This window comes from Theropithecus gelada, chromosome 10, assembly GCF_003255815.1.
Source record: "Theropithecus gelada isolate Dixy chromosome 10, Tgel_1.0, whole genome shotgun sequence".
Classification (NCBI taxonomy): domain Eukaryota; kingdom Metazoa; phylum Chordata; class Mammalia; order Primates; family Cercopithecidae; genus Theropithecus; species Theropithecus gelada.
Genome location: NC_037678.1, coordinates 67,546,918 through 67,561,876, shown reverse-complemented (window position 1 = coordinate 67,561,876; position 14,959 = coordinate 67,546,918). Strand labels below are relative to the sequence as shown.

The window sequence follows — 14,959 nt, the reverse complement described above, 5'->3', positions numbered from 1 at the left end:
TGACCTCAAGTGATCCGCCTGCCTTGACCTCCCAAAGTGCTGGGATTACAGGCATGAGCCACCGTGCCCAGCCTTAAGGGGGCACCTTCTTAAGGGATTTTCAAGGAGTCCTCACACAAGCTTTACTTTTCAAGCTGAATTAGCACCAGACTCTGCATAAAATGTGCCTAGACCTGAATGCAGTCTTCCTATGTCAGAATGACTCAGCAAAGTTGGTATTAACATATTAACATTACTGACGAAGTAACTGAGGACAAGAGAGGTTGAGTGACTTGCTCAGAGTCACACAGTTTCGATGTAGCAAGGCCAGGGCTTGAATCCAGTTCTGACTAAATCCAGTGGTATGTCCTGGATGGCTTTGGCTCAATTACTGTTAATCTTACTGGATTATTCCCTTTAAAAGCTGAAACTGACCTTAGAGATCATCTGGTCCAAAGTGTGTTCAATTTCCATGGGTTAATAGTACCGGAAGATAAAGGGAAGCTCTGGTGTTAAATAAGTTTGGGAAATGTTAAGTTAAGCAAAGTTGAACAGATTTCTTTACTAGAGGACTTTTATTCTGCTCAAGAGCATTCTGACTCTCCAAAAAAGGGGGGGATATTATGTGTAATATTCCCCTAACTTAACTGGCCAGGACTCATTTTGTCACGCAACAGTCATTCAGTATCTCCCAGAACTGGTGTCCTAAAAAACACAGCAAATACAGACAGACAGTAAAAATGAGGGCCGGACGAGCTGATGAGCTGAAGTCACCACGTGAGTCAGGTGCATGAAATATACGACCCTCTTCCTAGAAATCAGAGAATCTCAAGTGGTCAAAGCTTAATGTAGCCCCTGCTGCCCGCCAGAAAAATGTGCTTTCCCACTCTCCTCCCCACTCCAAGCCAAACTTGAATTGGAGGGTTGGTCTATTTTTGGTGTCCTGAGCCCAAATCCTGGACTACTCCTAAGGTCACCCTAAGTTTTCCTTGGCTTGATTGCAACTTATTGCTCAGAGCCCTGGGCCTCATAAGCTGGGGCCAAGGTGGCAACTTTGACTCAAACAGGAAGGGCAGCAGCGAACCTACCAGCCCGATATCTGACCGGCTCTCCCAGAGGCGCATCAAAGCCACTCTGGCCACATCTTCAAACACCGGGTCACCAGTGAGGCTGCTCAGGGTGGCAAATTCAACAATGAAGGTCCCAATCCCTGCCGTACAGGTGACAGGGGTCTCTCCTGGGTTCACGCCATGAAGTAAGTTCACCGTTCCATATGGCATGCCAGTGGGGGTCTGAAAGGCTGAACAATTGAAAAATTATGACCCCGGACAGGAGCAGGGGGATAGGGATAGTTCTGATACACGCCCAAAGCCTGGGACCTTAGCCAGCACTTTCCTCTTTCTCCTGGGTGTCCTGCTAGAGTCTGAGCCAGAGAAGGATAAATGTCGTAACTGGAGGGCCCTGAGCAGCCACCCAGCCCAGATGCTGTCAAACACTGCTCTGCACAATCCTTGGGTTCCTGCTCGTGATGAGGGTGCTCCACACACACTCGCTTTAGCTATTTTTATTTATTTTACACTATGCCTTCAAAGTCCAGGCAGGTAACTTATTGTAATGCAGGCAGGGGTTAAGCCACAGAAAGTGGTGGGGCTTGTGGCACAATGAAAAGAGTAAGCCCCATTCAAAGCCATTCATAGACTTTTGGCTCACGCCTATAATCCCAGCACTTTGGGAGGCCAAGGCAGGCAGATCCCTTGAGGCCAGGAGTTCCAGATCAGCCTGGCCAACATGGTGAAACCCTGTCTCTACTAAAAATACAAAAATTAGACAAGTGTGGTGGTGCACGTCTGTAATTCCGGCTATTTGGGAGGCTGAGGCACAAGAATTGTTTGAACCCAGGAGGCGGGGGCTGCAGTGAGCTGAGATTGTACCACTGCACTCCAGCCTGGGTGACAAGACGAGACCCTGTCTCAAAATAATAATAATAATAATAATAATAAACAAAGCCATTCATAGACTTTAAATAAAGATCTCTGCTTTAAATAAAGAGTATAGGGGATAAATAATTTTTAAAAGGAAGCAAAATAGGATATAAACCACTAAACCACTGATATAGCATGACCCTGGATTTATAGGTAGGGAAAACCATGCCTGTGAAGAAGTGATTCAGCCAAAGGCCACACAGAAGAGTGTCAAACAGAGCTGGGATGGGAACGCCTGCCCTATGCCCACCCCTAGCCCCAGTCCAGTTCTCTGCCCGCCCCACCCAAGTGTCTTCTGATTCAAGACGAGAACTAGACAACCAGCCAGAGGCAGAGATTTCCTCTCCGGGCCTAAAGGTCAAACAACTCCAGAGCAGCCTGTGCGTCACCAATCTGTGAACAAAGGTGTCGACACTTCCAAGAACCACAGGGTCTAGCAACTCTGTCTGCCACAGACAAGAAACTTGCTATCTGGCAGACACCAGCGGGACAGCAAGTCACAACCAGGAAGGGCTCTAAGGAGTATTTCAGAAAAGTCAGGCCGTATTAAAAAGAAGGGGAGTGACAAAATCCTGTTTCTTGACCTTTTTTTATAAAATGACCAATGGCCAAAAATAATTAAATAATAAAGGAGGAGCACCCAGACAGAGTTTCCAGAGTTTCCTCCAGGAATGCATCACACAGGACACAATGTCTGCAAGGAAGACGCTTAAGCCATTAGCCATGAGCCATGAGCCATGAGTGAGACCTGAACCCAGCTCACCCACTATCCTCAGCTCTCCCCCAAAGGATAGGCAAGTGCTATGTGAGAGGGATAAAAAGGCCGGGTGTGGTGGCTCATACCTGTAATCCCAACACTTTGGGAGGCCGAGGCAGGTGGATCACTTGATCCCAGGAGTTCAAGACCAGCCTGGGCAACATGGTGAAACCCCATCTCCACAAAAAATATTTAGCCACGTGCGGTGGCGTGTGCCTGTAATCCCAGCTACTCAGGAGGCTGAGGTGGGAGAATCAACTGAGCCCAGAAGTTCAAGAGGCTGCAGTGAGCCATGATCACGCCACTGCACTCCAGCCTGGGTGACAGTGAGACCCTGTCTCAAAAAAAAAAAAAAAAGAAAGAAAGAAAAGGGATAAATAAGTGAGATGGCCAAGAGGCTGGTGGAAAGCACAGTGTGACGTGTCTGGGTGTGAACAGTCCTCAGAGCTTCCACCACACCCTGAAGGGAACACAGTGTACAGTTGATGCTACTGAGCCTGGTGTTACTGCCTCACTAGACAAAAACACGGAGGCTTGGCCTGCAGCCCTGGACACAGCTTAGCCACAAAACAAATCCCTCTCGTTTTAAAAGTGTTGGAGGTTCTCTAAGCAGTTTCTCTTTCCTGACCTCATTTTAGCCTCCCCAAAACCCAATGTGGTAGGGAGGTGGAAATTATGATTCTCATTCGATAGATGGAGAAATTAAACTGTGGAGAGAGACCAGACACAGTGGCTCATGCCTGTAATCCCAGCACTTTGCAAGGCCGAGGTAGGCAGATCACTTGAGGTCAGGAGTTTGAGATCAGCCTGACCAACATGGTGAAACTTCATCTCTACTAAAAATACAAAAATTAGCTGGTCGTGGTGGTGGGCGCCTGTAATCCCAGCTACTTGAGAGGCTGAGGCAAAAGAATTGCTTGAACCCGGGAGGCAGTGGTTACAGTGACCTGAGATTGCGCCACTGCACTCCAGCCTGGGTGACAGAGCAAGACTCCATCACGAACAAACCAACAACAAACTGTGAAGCGAAAGAGTGGCTTGGTCAAAATGTTGACTGGCAGAGCTGAGTCTAGAATCCAGGGCTGCTAATGCTCACACCAACACCCTTCCCTGGGCCCCTGTTACTCCAGCAGTGTGTGAAATAACCGTAGTACCTGGGAGGGGACAAATGGGTTCATTCAAAATAAGGGCAATGGCCTTCCACCCACCAGGCTGGTCACCTTCCACCATCCCCTGCAAACAATAATGAGGTCAACTCATCCACCTGGGTCAGGGCCCCAGCAGGCCCTTAAAATGCCCAGGACACTCCTGATTTCCACGGTGGGTGCCTGGGGGGGTAGAAATACCAAATACACCTGCTGAGAAATACCAGGAATTAATTCAGCACTGCCACTCCCATCTTCAGCAAGGGAAGCAGGACCTAATGGACTTCATCTCTGCCCCATCTCTGTGTGGGTCTTACCTGGGAGGAGTTTTCGGGCCGCCTCCTCAGCCATTCTCAGGAGAGGCCCGGAACAGGGCCATCCAGCCTCTACTTCCACCCCAGCCTTCTTGGAGAGCAGATGAGCAGACAGGAGTCCTCCTACCACTACAGATGGCACAGAAAGCAAATAGCACAGTCCAAAGGGAAAGACCAAGGGACCAAGGATCTTTCCCCTGTGCGAGTTAAACCTAAACACTCTATTGGGGGTGCATGTTCTCAGGACCTCCTGAGGCTATTTCATGGGTAAAAAAACAAACAAACAAACAAAAAACCTCCCTCTATTGGGGTGGGCTCACTGGGAAGAAGCTAGAGCCACCTAGTGAAAAAAGAGTCCCTTAATCCCACATATTTATACAGTGTTAAGTTTATGAGTTTTTTTCTCTTGGTGCATCACAAGAATAGTGTCTATTTTTCTGTAAGTCCCTATTGTGTACCAAGCACTAACTATTACTGCCCCCTGTTCATATGAAGATACTGAGGTTCCATGAGATAAAGTGACTTGCCCCAGGTCACCCATCTAGTAGGTGGTAGGGCTCAGTATCTTTGATTCCAAAGCCCATGCTCATTCCATTTGTCACTCTGTCTGTCTCCCAGTCATCTGTCACACCTGGAGGGAGGGGGTAATGGTGGTTATTACCTTTATTTTACTAATTTATCTATTTCAACTTATTATGCAATATTTAGAACTTTTTTTTTTTTTTTCTTTGAGACAGAGTCTCATTCTGTCCCCCAGGCAGGAGTGCAGTGGCACAATTTCGGCTCACTGCAAGCTCCACCTCCCAGGTTCACACCATTCTCCTGCCTCAGCCTCCTGAGTAGCTAGGACTACAGGCGCCCGCCACCGTCCGGCTAATTTTTTTGTTTTTTTTTTTTGTAGAGACAGTGTTTCACTGCACTAGCCCGGATGGTCTCGATCTCCTGACCTCATGATCCGCCCGCCTTGGCCTCCCAAAGTGCTGGGATTACAGGCCTCAGCCACCGTGCCCGGCCTATTTAGAACTTTTAAAAAGACACAAAGGTTCTGTACTTGGAAACATAGCTAAATACATATCCTGAGTGGCCCTCTCACTGAAAATAACTGGTGACCCTAAGCTTCAAAATTCCTCTCCTCCCTGCAGAGGGGGAATAGGAGACCAAGGCCAGGCCTGCACCAGGTGGAAGTCTGATAAAAGGTCCCTATGTAAGCCAGGCGCGGTGGCTCACGTCTGTAACACCAGCACTTTGGGAGGCCGAGGTGGACAGACCACGAGGTCAGGAGATGGAGACCATCCTGGCCAACATGGTGAAACCCCGTCTCTACTAAAAATACAAAATATTAGCCGGGCATGGTGGCGCACGCCTGTAGTCCCAGCTACTCGGGAGGCTGAGGCAGGAGAATCCCCTTGAACCCAGGAGGCGGAGGTTGCAGTGAGCCAAGATGGCACCACTGCACTCCAGCCTGGGCAACAGAGTGAGACTCCATCTCAAAAAAAAAAAAGTCCAGGTGCGGTGGCTCACGCCTGTAATCCCAGCACTTTAGGAGTCCAAGGCAGGCGGATTGCGTGAGCTCAGGAGTTTACGACCAGCCTGATAAACACAGTGAAACCCCGTCTCTATTAAAAATACAAAAAATTAGCTGGGGTGGTGGCACGTGCCTGTAATCCCAGCTACTCGGGAGGCTGAGGCAGGAGAATCGCTTGAACCCGGGAGGTGGAGGTTGCGGTGAGCCGAGATCGCGCCATTGCACTCCAGCCTGGGCAAAAAGAGCGAAACTCTGTCTCAAAAAAAAAAAAAACAACAAAAAACAAAAACAAACAAACAAAAAAAAACCACTGCAGAACACCAAAGGGAAAAAAGATCTCGAGTGCAGCCAGAATCCATGTAATAAGTATTAATGCTGGGTGATGGGCACATCTGGTTCATTATACTATTTTCTCTACTTTTATGTTTGAAGTTTTCCATAATAAAAAGTTTTTAAAAGGAGACACCAAAGTGAAAACCAAAACAAGATTCTCTACAAAGAAATAATAAATTGACAGATTACTTCTTAACAATAATGAAACCAGAAGATATTGGAAAATTTTTTCAATACAATAAGAGAAAGTAATCATCAACCTAGAACCATACACCCAGCAAAAATATCACCCAAAGGCCAACCAAAGACAGTGGAATAAAGACATTTTCATATAAACAAAAGCTGGGAATGTTGCGAAGCACACACCTGCATTAAAGGAAATTCTAAAGGAAATACTTTGGAGAAAAGGTCTGACACACGAAAAGAAAAGATAGTCAAAAAAGTGGTAAAAAGGCCAGGCACAGTGGCTCACACCTATAATTCCAGCACTTTGGGAAGCCAAGGCAGGTGGATCACTCAAGGTCAGGAGTTTGAGACCAGCCTGGCCAACGTGGTGAAACACCATCTGTACTAAAAATACAAAAAATTGCCTGGTGTGGTGGTGCACACCTGTAATCCCAGCTACTCGGGAGTCTGAGGCAGGAGAATCATTTAAACCCAGGAGGTTGAGGTTACAGTGAGCCAAGATCGTGCCATTGCACTCCAGCCTGGGTGACAGAGTGAGACTCTATTTCAAACCAAAAACAACAACAAAAAAGTGGTAAATATATGCGTAAATGCAAAACTTCAACAGTATAGAACAAAAATTATAATGTATGGAGGATTTAAAACAAATAACTAAAATATATAACTATAGCATATAGGTCAGGATGTTCTCTAAGCCAGGTTTTGCATTATTCAGGAGTAGAACAAAGATTTTCACTAAATTTGGACTTTGATAAGTTATGTTTATTAAATTTACTTGGTAAACTATGTAAAAAGCTAGATATTGTGCATAATTTCCATATTGGTAAGAGGAAAATGGAATGGGGGAAAAACAATCTAAAGAAGGCATGAGCCGGGCGCGGTGGCTCAAGCCTGTAATCCCAGCACTTTGGGAGGCCGAGACGGGTGGATCACGAGGTCAGGAGATCGAGACCATCCTGGCTAACACGGTGAAACCCTGTCTCTACTAAAAAATACAAAAAACTAGCCGGGCGAGGTGGCAGGCGCCTGTAGTCCCAGCTACTCGGGAGGCTGAGGCAGGAGAATGGCGTGAACCCGGGAGGCGGAGCTTGTAGTGAGCTGAGATCTGGCCACTGCACTCCAGCCTGGGCGACAGAGCGAGACTCCGTCACAAAAAAAAAAAAAAAAAAAAAAAAAAGAAGGCATGAAAAAGGGCAGAATAAAGGAACATAAAGAAGATGGCACAGGGTCAGGTGCAGTGGCTCACACCTATAATCCCAGCACTTTGGGAGGCTGAGGCGGGCGGATCACCTGAGGTCAGGAGTTCGAGACTAGCCTGGCCAACATGGTGAAACCCCATCTGTACTAAAAATACAAAAATTAGCAGGGCATGGTGGCGAGCACCTGCAATCCCAGCTACATGGGAGGCTGAGACAGGATAATCGCTTGAACCCGGGAGGCAGAGGTTGCAGTAAGCCGAGATCGCACCACTACGCTCCCGCCTGGGCAACAGAGCGAGACTCCATCTCAAAAAAAAACAGAAGATGGCACAGAGAGCACAATACTGTAGAAATGAGTGCAAATATATCAGTAATTACAGTAAATGTAAATGGATTAAATGTTTCAGTTAAAGATTGTCAGAATGGATAAAATATAATACACTATTTGCAAAAGATGTATCTAATCATAAAACTACAGAAAGATGGAAAGGATAGAAAAAGATACATGGGAAAATGTCAACCAAAAGAAAGCTGGTATCAATTATATTCATATCAAAAATGAAGGTATAAGAATGACTTTCATTCACGGATGACAAACTGGGCTCAGAAGCTGGGAGACACGGCCAACAAGCACAGCCTCAAACTCACGCCGGATTCCTAAACCAGGATTTTAGACCATGTTGTCCCTCTGCTCTCTTCTCTTTTTAAAAATTTTCATGGATCATATGTCTGGAATATAAGTTTCATTGCAGAAAACATACAAAATAATGGGGAAAAGTAGAACTCTGCCATCCAGAGGTGACAGCTGTTAAGTGGTCTAGAAGTCAATGCAAATAAGGGTTGTGGTAGCTTCACAAGAATCATTGGAAGTCTGCTAAAAATACTGATCCTAGGACCCAACCCAGAGATTCCAATTCATTAGGTTTAGGGTGGAGCTTCAACATCTGGATTTTTTAAAAGGTCCTAAGTGGTTCCTACGGGCAGCCAAGTTTGGAAGATTAATGCCCTAGATTTGCACTGTCCAATACAATAATCACTAACCACATGTGACTATTTAAATTTAATATCATTAAAATTAAATGAAATTAAAAATTAAGTTCCATAGTTGTAGTAGATACATTCCAAATGCTCAAGAGCTCATGTGGTTAGTGGCTACCACACTGGCCAAAACACAGAAAATAAAACATTTCCATCATTGCAGAAAATTGGATTGGACAGACAGTAAGTTCCAAGAAGGCAAGGATCATATCTCTCTTGTTCATAGCTGTGTGCCTAGTATCAAATATATATTAAAGAGGTGAGTAATCTGGTGTATTTCTTTCCAGGCTTTTAGTGCCCTGGTCACTTTCATATCTGAAACTGACGAGGAAATCCTGAGACTTCCCCACCTCATCCTCCAGGAGAGAAGGAGAGCTCTGTCGGTCAGAGGTTTTGGCCAAGGGTCCTGGCATGGTCAGTCCTTAAAATCCTATTTACCACTTTTTGGTTTACAGAGGCAATTTCACACTCTCTTTTCTTTTAAAGGTCCTAGAGAGCAGCCCTCACCTCGAATGTTGGTTTCAAACACAGAGGCGTTCACATCAATATCAAAGTCCACGTTGTCCTGGAGCACTTCAACCACTCTTTGGAATTCTGACACATTCCCCAAAATCTGGAAATAAAAAAGAGACCTGACGCTGAGGCTGTTGCATGCATGGAGGCAGATTCAGAGTCTGGGATCCTATGTTGATGTGGCCCTCACAAATTCCACTTAAGACCTCCAGTTTCTTTCCTAGGACTGGTGACAGCAGAAGAAAGCACTGAGAGCTAGAGATCATCCAGAGACTTCATATCAAGAGACTGGTTAAGTAAATTCCTAGGTCCCAATTAAGAGTGACGATGTAGTCATTTAAACAGACACAATAGGCCGGGCGCGGTGGCTCAAGCCTGTAATCCCAGCACTTTGAGAGGCCGAGATGGGCGGATCATGAGGTCAGGAGATCGAGACCATCCTGGCTAACACTGTGAAACCCCGTCTCTACTAAGAAATACAAAAAAACTAGCCGGGCGAGGTGGCAGGCGCCTGTAGTCCCAGCTACTAGGGAGGCTGAGGCAGGAGAATGGCATAAACCCGGGAGGCGGAGCTTGCGGTGAGCTGAGATCCGGCCACTGCACTCCAGCCTGGGCGACAGAGCAAGACTCCGCCTCAAAAACAAACAAACAAACAAACAAACAAAAACGGACACAATATAAAGAATGCAAACTACATGGAAGTCTTAGGTTTTTTGTTTTGTTTTTTTGAGACAGAGTCTCACTCTGTCGCCCAGGGTAGAATGCAGTGGCGAGATCTCAGCTTACTTCAAGCTCCGCCTCCCGGATTCTCCTGCCTCAGCCTCCTGAGTAGCTGGGATTATGCGCCACCATGCCCAGCTAATTTTTGTATTTTTAGTAGAGACAGGGTTTCACCATATTGGCCAGGCTGGTCTCGAACTCCTAACCTCGTGATCCACCCGCCTTTGTAATCCCAAAGTGCTGGGATTACAGGAGTGAGCCACCGCACCCAGCCAAAAGTCTTAGTTTGACATTTTGCAGTAGGTATCAGTTGTTTTTAACCCTGTCTTGTCATGTTCAACCTTGTGGAAAACAGAACAGGTTGGCTGACCCAAAACTAAATTCATTCCTACCCTCTTTACCTCATGGCCTCCCATCAGAGGTTGGAAATCCAGAAGCTTTCTCAGCCTCCTTTGCTGCTGCAGTTGATTGTTTACCCAGTCAATTCTGACCCTTGAGAATTCTACTGGGGGCACTTCTGGGAAGGCTTCTGTTTTCTTAATACCAAGGGACAAACACAGCTAACATGGCTTTTAGTCTCTCTCTTTCTGCCTTGAACTGAGACTTGATTTCTGAAGCGATGGCAGCTATGTGAGACCATGAGGTACTAAGCATGAGAATAAAAGCCAAACCACTAACGATACTAGAATGCAAAGCTACAAAGAGCCTAGTCTCTGATAACACGGTTGAGTAGCTGACCCAACGCTAGAAATTACCTCTAGACTTTCTTTTGCTTGAGAAAATAAACCCTTTTTATTTCAATCATTAGCCAAATGCAATCTCAATCTCTCTTCTTTTGACAATAAATAACATCTCAGTTTACCCTCTAGGAATCACTCTTCCCCAGTAGTCACTCCTGTGATTTGGGAGAGGCTGATCCCATCCCTCTGGCTATGGAATGGGTACTTGACCTGGACCAGTCCAAGACTTTTTTTTGTTTTGTTTTGAGACAGGGTCTTGCTCTGTTGCACAAGTTGGAGTGCAGTGGTGTGATCACAGCTCATCACAGCCTTGAACTCCGGGGCTCAAGTAATGCTGGCCTCCCAAACTGCTGGGATTACAGGCATGAACCACCACGCCTGGCCCTTTTTACCTTTCTAAGCATCAGGTTTCTTTTATATCTTTTGTTTGTTTGTTTGTCTGAGACAGGGTTTTACTCTGTTACCCAGACCAGAGTGCAGTGGTGCAATCTTGGCTCACTGCAACCTCTACCTCCCTGACTCAAACAATCCTCCCACCTCACCCTCCTCCCAAACAGATGGAGCCACAGACATGTGCCATCATGCCTAATTTTTTATATTTTTGGTAGAGACGGGGTTTCACCATATTGCCCAGGCTGGTCTTGAACTCCTGTGCTTAAGTGATCCTCCCGCCTTGGCCTCCCAAAGTGCTGGGATTACAGGCGTGAGCCACTGCACCCAGTTGTAAGCATCAGGTTTCTTAGCCATAAGAAGGAGTATATGTACTTACCTCAAGAAGTTGTTGGAAGAATTAATACATGTCTATACTAAGCCCTACACAAACATACTAATTAGTCACTGATATTATTTTTTTATTTTTAATTTTTTGAGACAGAGTTTCACTCGTCACCCAGGCTGGAGTGCAATGGTGCAATCTCAGCTCACTGCAACCTCTGCCTCCCGGGTTCAAGCAATTCTCCTGCCTCAGCCTCCCCAGTAGCTGGGATAACAGACATGTGCCACTACGCCAGGCTAATTTTTTGTATTTTAATAGAGACGGGGTTTCACCATATTGGCTGGGCTGGTCTCGAACCCCTGACCTCAGGTGATCTGCCTGCCTCAGCCTTCCAAAGTGCTGGGATCACAGGTGTGAGCCACCGTGCTCAACCTGATATCCTTTTATTATCATTGAACATGGCTCCTAGAATGTAAGCCTCTGAAAAGAGGAGGATGTCAAAGTCTCTGTATCCTCCACAGAGTTATACAAGCCTATTACAAGTCTCCGTATATAACAGGTCCTCTATAAATGTTTGCTAAATAAATGAATCTGCATAAGTTGTAGTTCATTTTTCCCTATGTAGCTAGGCAACTGCAGCGGACAGTTCAGAATCATGAGATGCAAATAAAAGGCCTAGGAAAGGAATTCATTTTTCACCCACAGTCAAGCTGCCAAAAGAGGAAGGATGTTGGTTATGTAACGGTGGAAAGGAAAAGAAACAGACGAGATACTTACCAGCAAGGTGTCCAGTGCGTCAATTAGAGTCAGAGAAAAACTGCAAAAGGACAGAAATCCCAGCCGCTTAGTAAGAAAATCAAATACCAGACATTATGGCTGCCCTAGATCTGATCCCCCTAAAAGTAAATGAGGCAAAGTAATGCCTCTGCCTGTCCCACTTACAGTCACAACAGAGAAACCACAGTGAAAATCGCAGGGATCCTCTGACCCACTTAATGCACCTGGGAGGGTTGGCTGATGTAGCTCCATTGTAATTAAATACATCACCTATATTCTGGCATTCTCCTCTACCATTGGGAGGCAGTATACGATTGTAGCTTAAAGCACAGGCTTTTCACCAATTTTCACATCTAGGAATTTACCCCACAGTGAACAGCTGTTTGACAGTGTTCATGGCAGTATTGTTTAGAACAGCAAGAGGCTGGAAAGAACCCAACTGTCCGCCCATTGATGGGTGATTAAACTGTGTTATAAACAGTGCAAAACTATGAAGTTATCAAAAAGATTGTCATCAAGACTTCTATGTGCTGATGGAAAGATATTCGAATTGTTTTTAATGAAAAAGACAGGGTGGTTTAGTATGTTTCCATCTGTGTTTCAAAAAGACATACTTACTGACAGAAAGCAGATCAGAAATTGTTAGGGTCAGTGGTGGTGCAGGGATGAACTATAAAGGGTCACAAGGGAGCTTTTTAAGATAACAGAAGTGTTTCATATCTTGACTGTGATGGTGGTCACTATACACTTAAAACGAGCATAGGCCAGGCATGGTGGCTCATGCCTGTAATCCCCCAGCACTTTGGGAGGCCGAGGTGGGTGGATCACCTTAGGTCAGGAGTTCAAGACCAGCCTGGCCAAATGGCAAAACCCCATCTCCACAAAAAAATTATCCAGGTGTGGTGGTGGGCTCCTATAATCCCAACTACCTGGGAGGCTGAGGCAGGAGAATCGCCTGAAGCCAGGAGGCGGAGGTTGCAGTGAGCCAAGATCACACCATTGCACACCAGCCTGGGAAACAACAAACTCCATCTCAAAAAAAAAAAAGAGTATACTTTATTATATGTAAATTATGCCTTTAAGAAGTTCATTTTAAAAAGATACACATATACACATCTATATGTATAATGGCACAAACCAAGAATATTTCTGGAGAGATACGAAGGAAAGTTAATAGTTGGAATTCTAGGGTATGGGAGATATTTATTGTATATAATTTTTTACCACTTGAATTTGCCATTTGTATTTACTTTGTTGCAACTTAAAAAAATAAAAACCATCACAAGTTTTGAGTTTAATTTCTCTCGACCTTAGCACATTCGTGTGTAAAACAGGGATAATGGCACCTAACTCGTAGGGGTATTAAGATAATTAAAGGAGATGACACAGTAAAATGTTTAGCACAGTGTTCAATCAATGCCAGCTTCAGCTAATGCAATGATTCTTCACTCAGCAAGGAATAAGCCAGTGAATTCCAGCTCTCATAGATTTTTATTCTAGTGGGAACGAGAAAGACAAACCAGTAGATAAGTGAAAATGAGAGTATCAAAGAGAAGTGCTACAAAGAAAATAAAACAGGTAACTTGTGAGAGTGACTTAAAAGGGATTCGTGGGTCGTTAGGGAAGCGGATGCTGAGGAGGTGACTACTGAGCTGAGATCTGAATGACAAGCAGCAGCCAGTTATGGGAGGAAAACGGGGAGAGTGTATTTCAGGCACAGGGAACACCAACTACAAACAGTTAAGTTTTAGGAGTGTCACACTCCTTCCTCGACCTGAATGCCCACCTGCACAATGAAAGGGTTGGGTTTTCTAATTCTTGGAGCCCTTCCACGGTTTCTTGTTACTCCAGAAATTGCCTATGTCCCCACAGCTGGTGCCTGTTACTGCTGGCGCTGAGCCCAGCGATCCAGCCCACCCGGCTAATCCAGGACTTTTTTTTCACTGAGAGAGGCTAAATGGATCCTGGAAGTGATAGCAAGAATTGGAGGGAGCGCGGTTGTAGCTCATCTGGGGGCTTTCCGGTGCCGGTGAGGAGACCATGAAGCCACCAGCCCCAGTTGACCCGCCCGCCTAGGCCCGGAGAGTCAGACCCTGGCCGCCCCTTGCCCCTCCGCTCGCACTACCTGCCCCAGGTGTCGTGCCCGTCACAGGTGAGAGGTCGTAGCTCATCGAAGGGAAAGGCATTCTCCAGGTAGCTGTCGTAGGCGTGGTAGAACATGGCCTTGACTCGCTCCCTGGGCGTGGGACGAGAAATCAGGCATGGGGCCAGAACACAAAAACAAGCGGGGGAAGAACAAGATACAGGGCGGAAAGTGGGAATCACTAGCTGATTTCTGCCTGGGACCTAGCGGCGGGGTCCGAGCAAGTCGGGGTAGGAGAACTGGGATGGACAGAAAGGGAAGGGACCCGGTTCGCGCATCCCATTCCCCAACTGCGAAAGGGCGGGAACCTGGCCTCCTTCACCTGTAGTGGGCGGGATCTGGCGCGGAGCCGTCGGGACCTGGCGCACCATGGTGCAGAGGCAGCAGCGCGCACAGGAGGCCGAGCGAGATGAGCAGCCGGAAAGGCATAGAGCTCGTGTCCTCTCAGCGCCGCCGCAGCAGCAGCAGCCACTGCAACCAGCTCATCCTGGGAGCTGCTGCGGGTTCTTCCGGGGACCCGCGCCACTGCGCCTGCGCGCTGAGAAATCAGCCTCTCACTTCCGGACTACAAGCCCCGGAATGCAATGGGCAGCGAAACGTGGCCGAAGAGCAACTTGGGATATACGGTTTCGGAAACACTGATCAACGTGTCTTAAAGACAGTGGCTGTTGTTACTACTGTTATTAATTAATGTTTTAATAATAACAGCTAGCGTGCATTGAGCACTTATTGTGTACCAGTACTGTACGGAGCATTTAAAATGCATTCTATCATATTTGTTTCAACAACCTTATTAAGCATGAAGGCTGGGTAAACATGAGAAATGTTCAGCCTCTACCATTATTATGTAGCAGAAGGAGCCGCAGACAAAACTCCTCAGACGCCGGGTTAAA

General features: G+C 46.3%; 1 protein-coding gene across 2 annotated transcripts in view; it reads right to left on the bottom strand.

Moving 5' to 3' along the window:
• EDEM2 (ER degradation enhancing alpha-mannosidase like protein 2) overlaps positions 1-14,595 on the bottom strand; it is a 33,481-nt gene extending 18,886 nt beyond the window's left edge. The window contains exons 1-6 of one of the 2 annotated variants that reach the window (XM_025399383.1): positions 14,389-14,595; positions 14,049-14,159; positions 11,924-11,963; positions 8,966-9,071; positions 4,181-4,306; positions 1,068-1,279 (exon numbers count right to left, since the gene is read on the bottom strand). In XM_025399383.1, coding sequence (XP_025255168.1) covers positions 1,068-1,279; positions 4,181-4,306; positions 8,966-9,071; positions 11,924-11,963; positions 14,049-14,159; positions 14,389-14,495 — 702 coding nt within the window. In that variant the 5' untranslated portion in view covers positions 14,496-14,595. The remainder of the gene's footprint in view (positions 1-1,067; positions 1,280-4,180; positions 4,307-8,965; positions 9,072-11,923; positions 11,964-14,048; positions 14,160-14,388) is intronic. The other variant, XM_025399384.1, reaches the window with a different exon arrangement.
• Between the last annotated feature and the right edge of the window lie 364 nt (positions 14,596-14,959).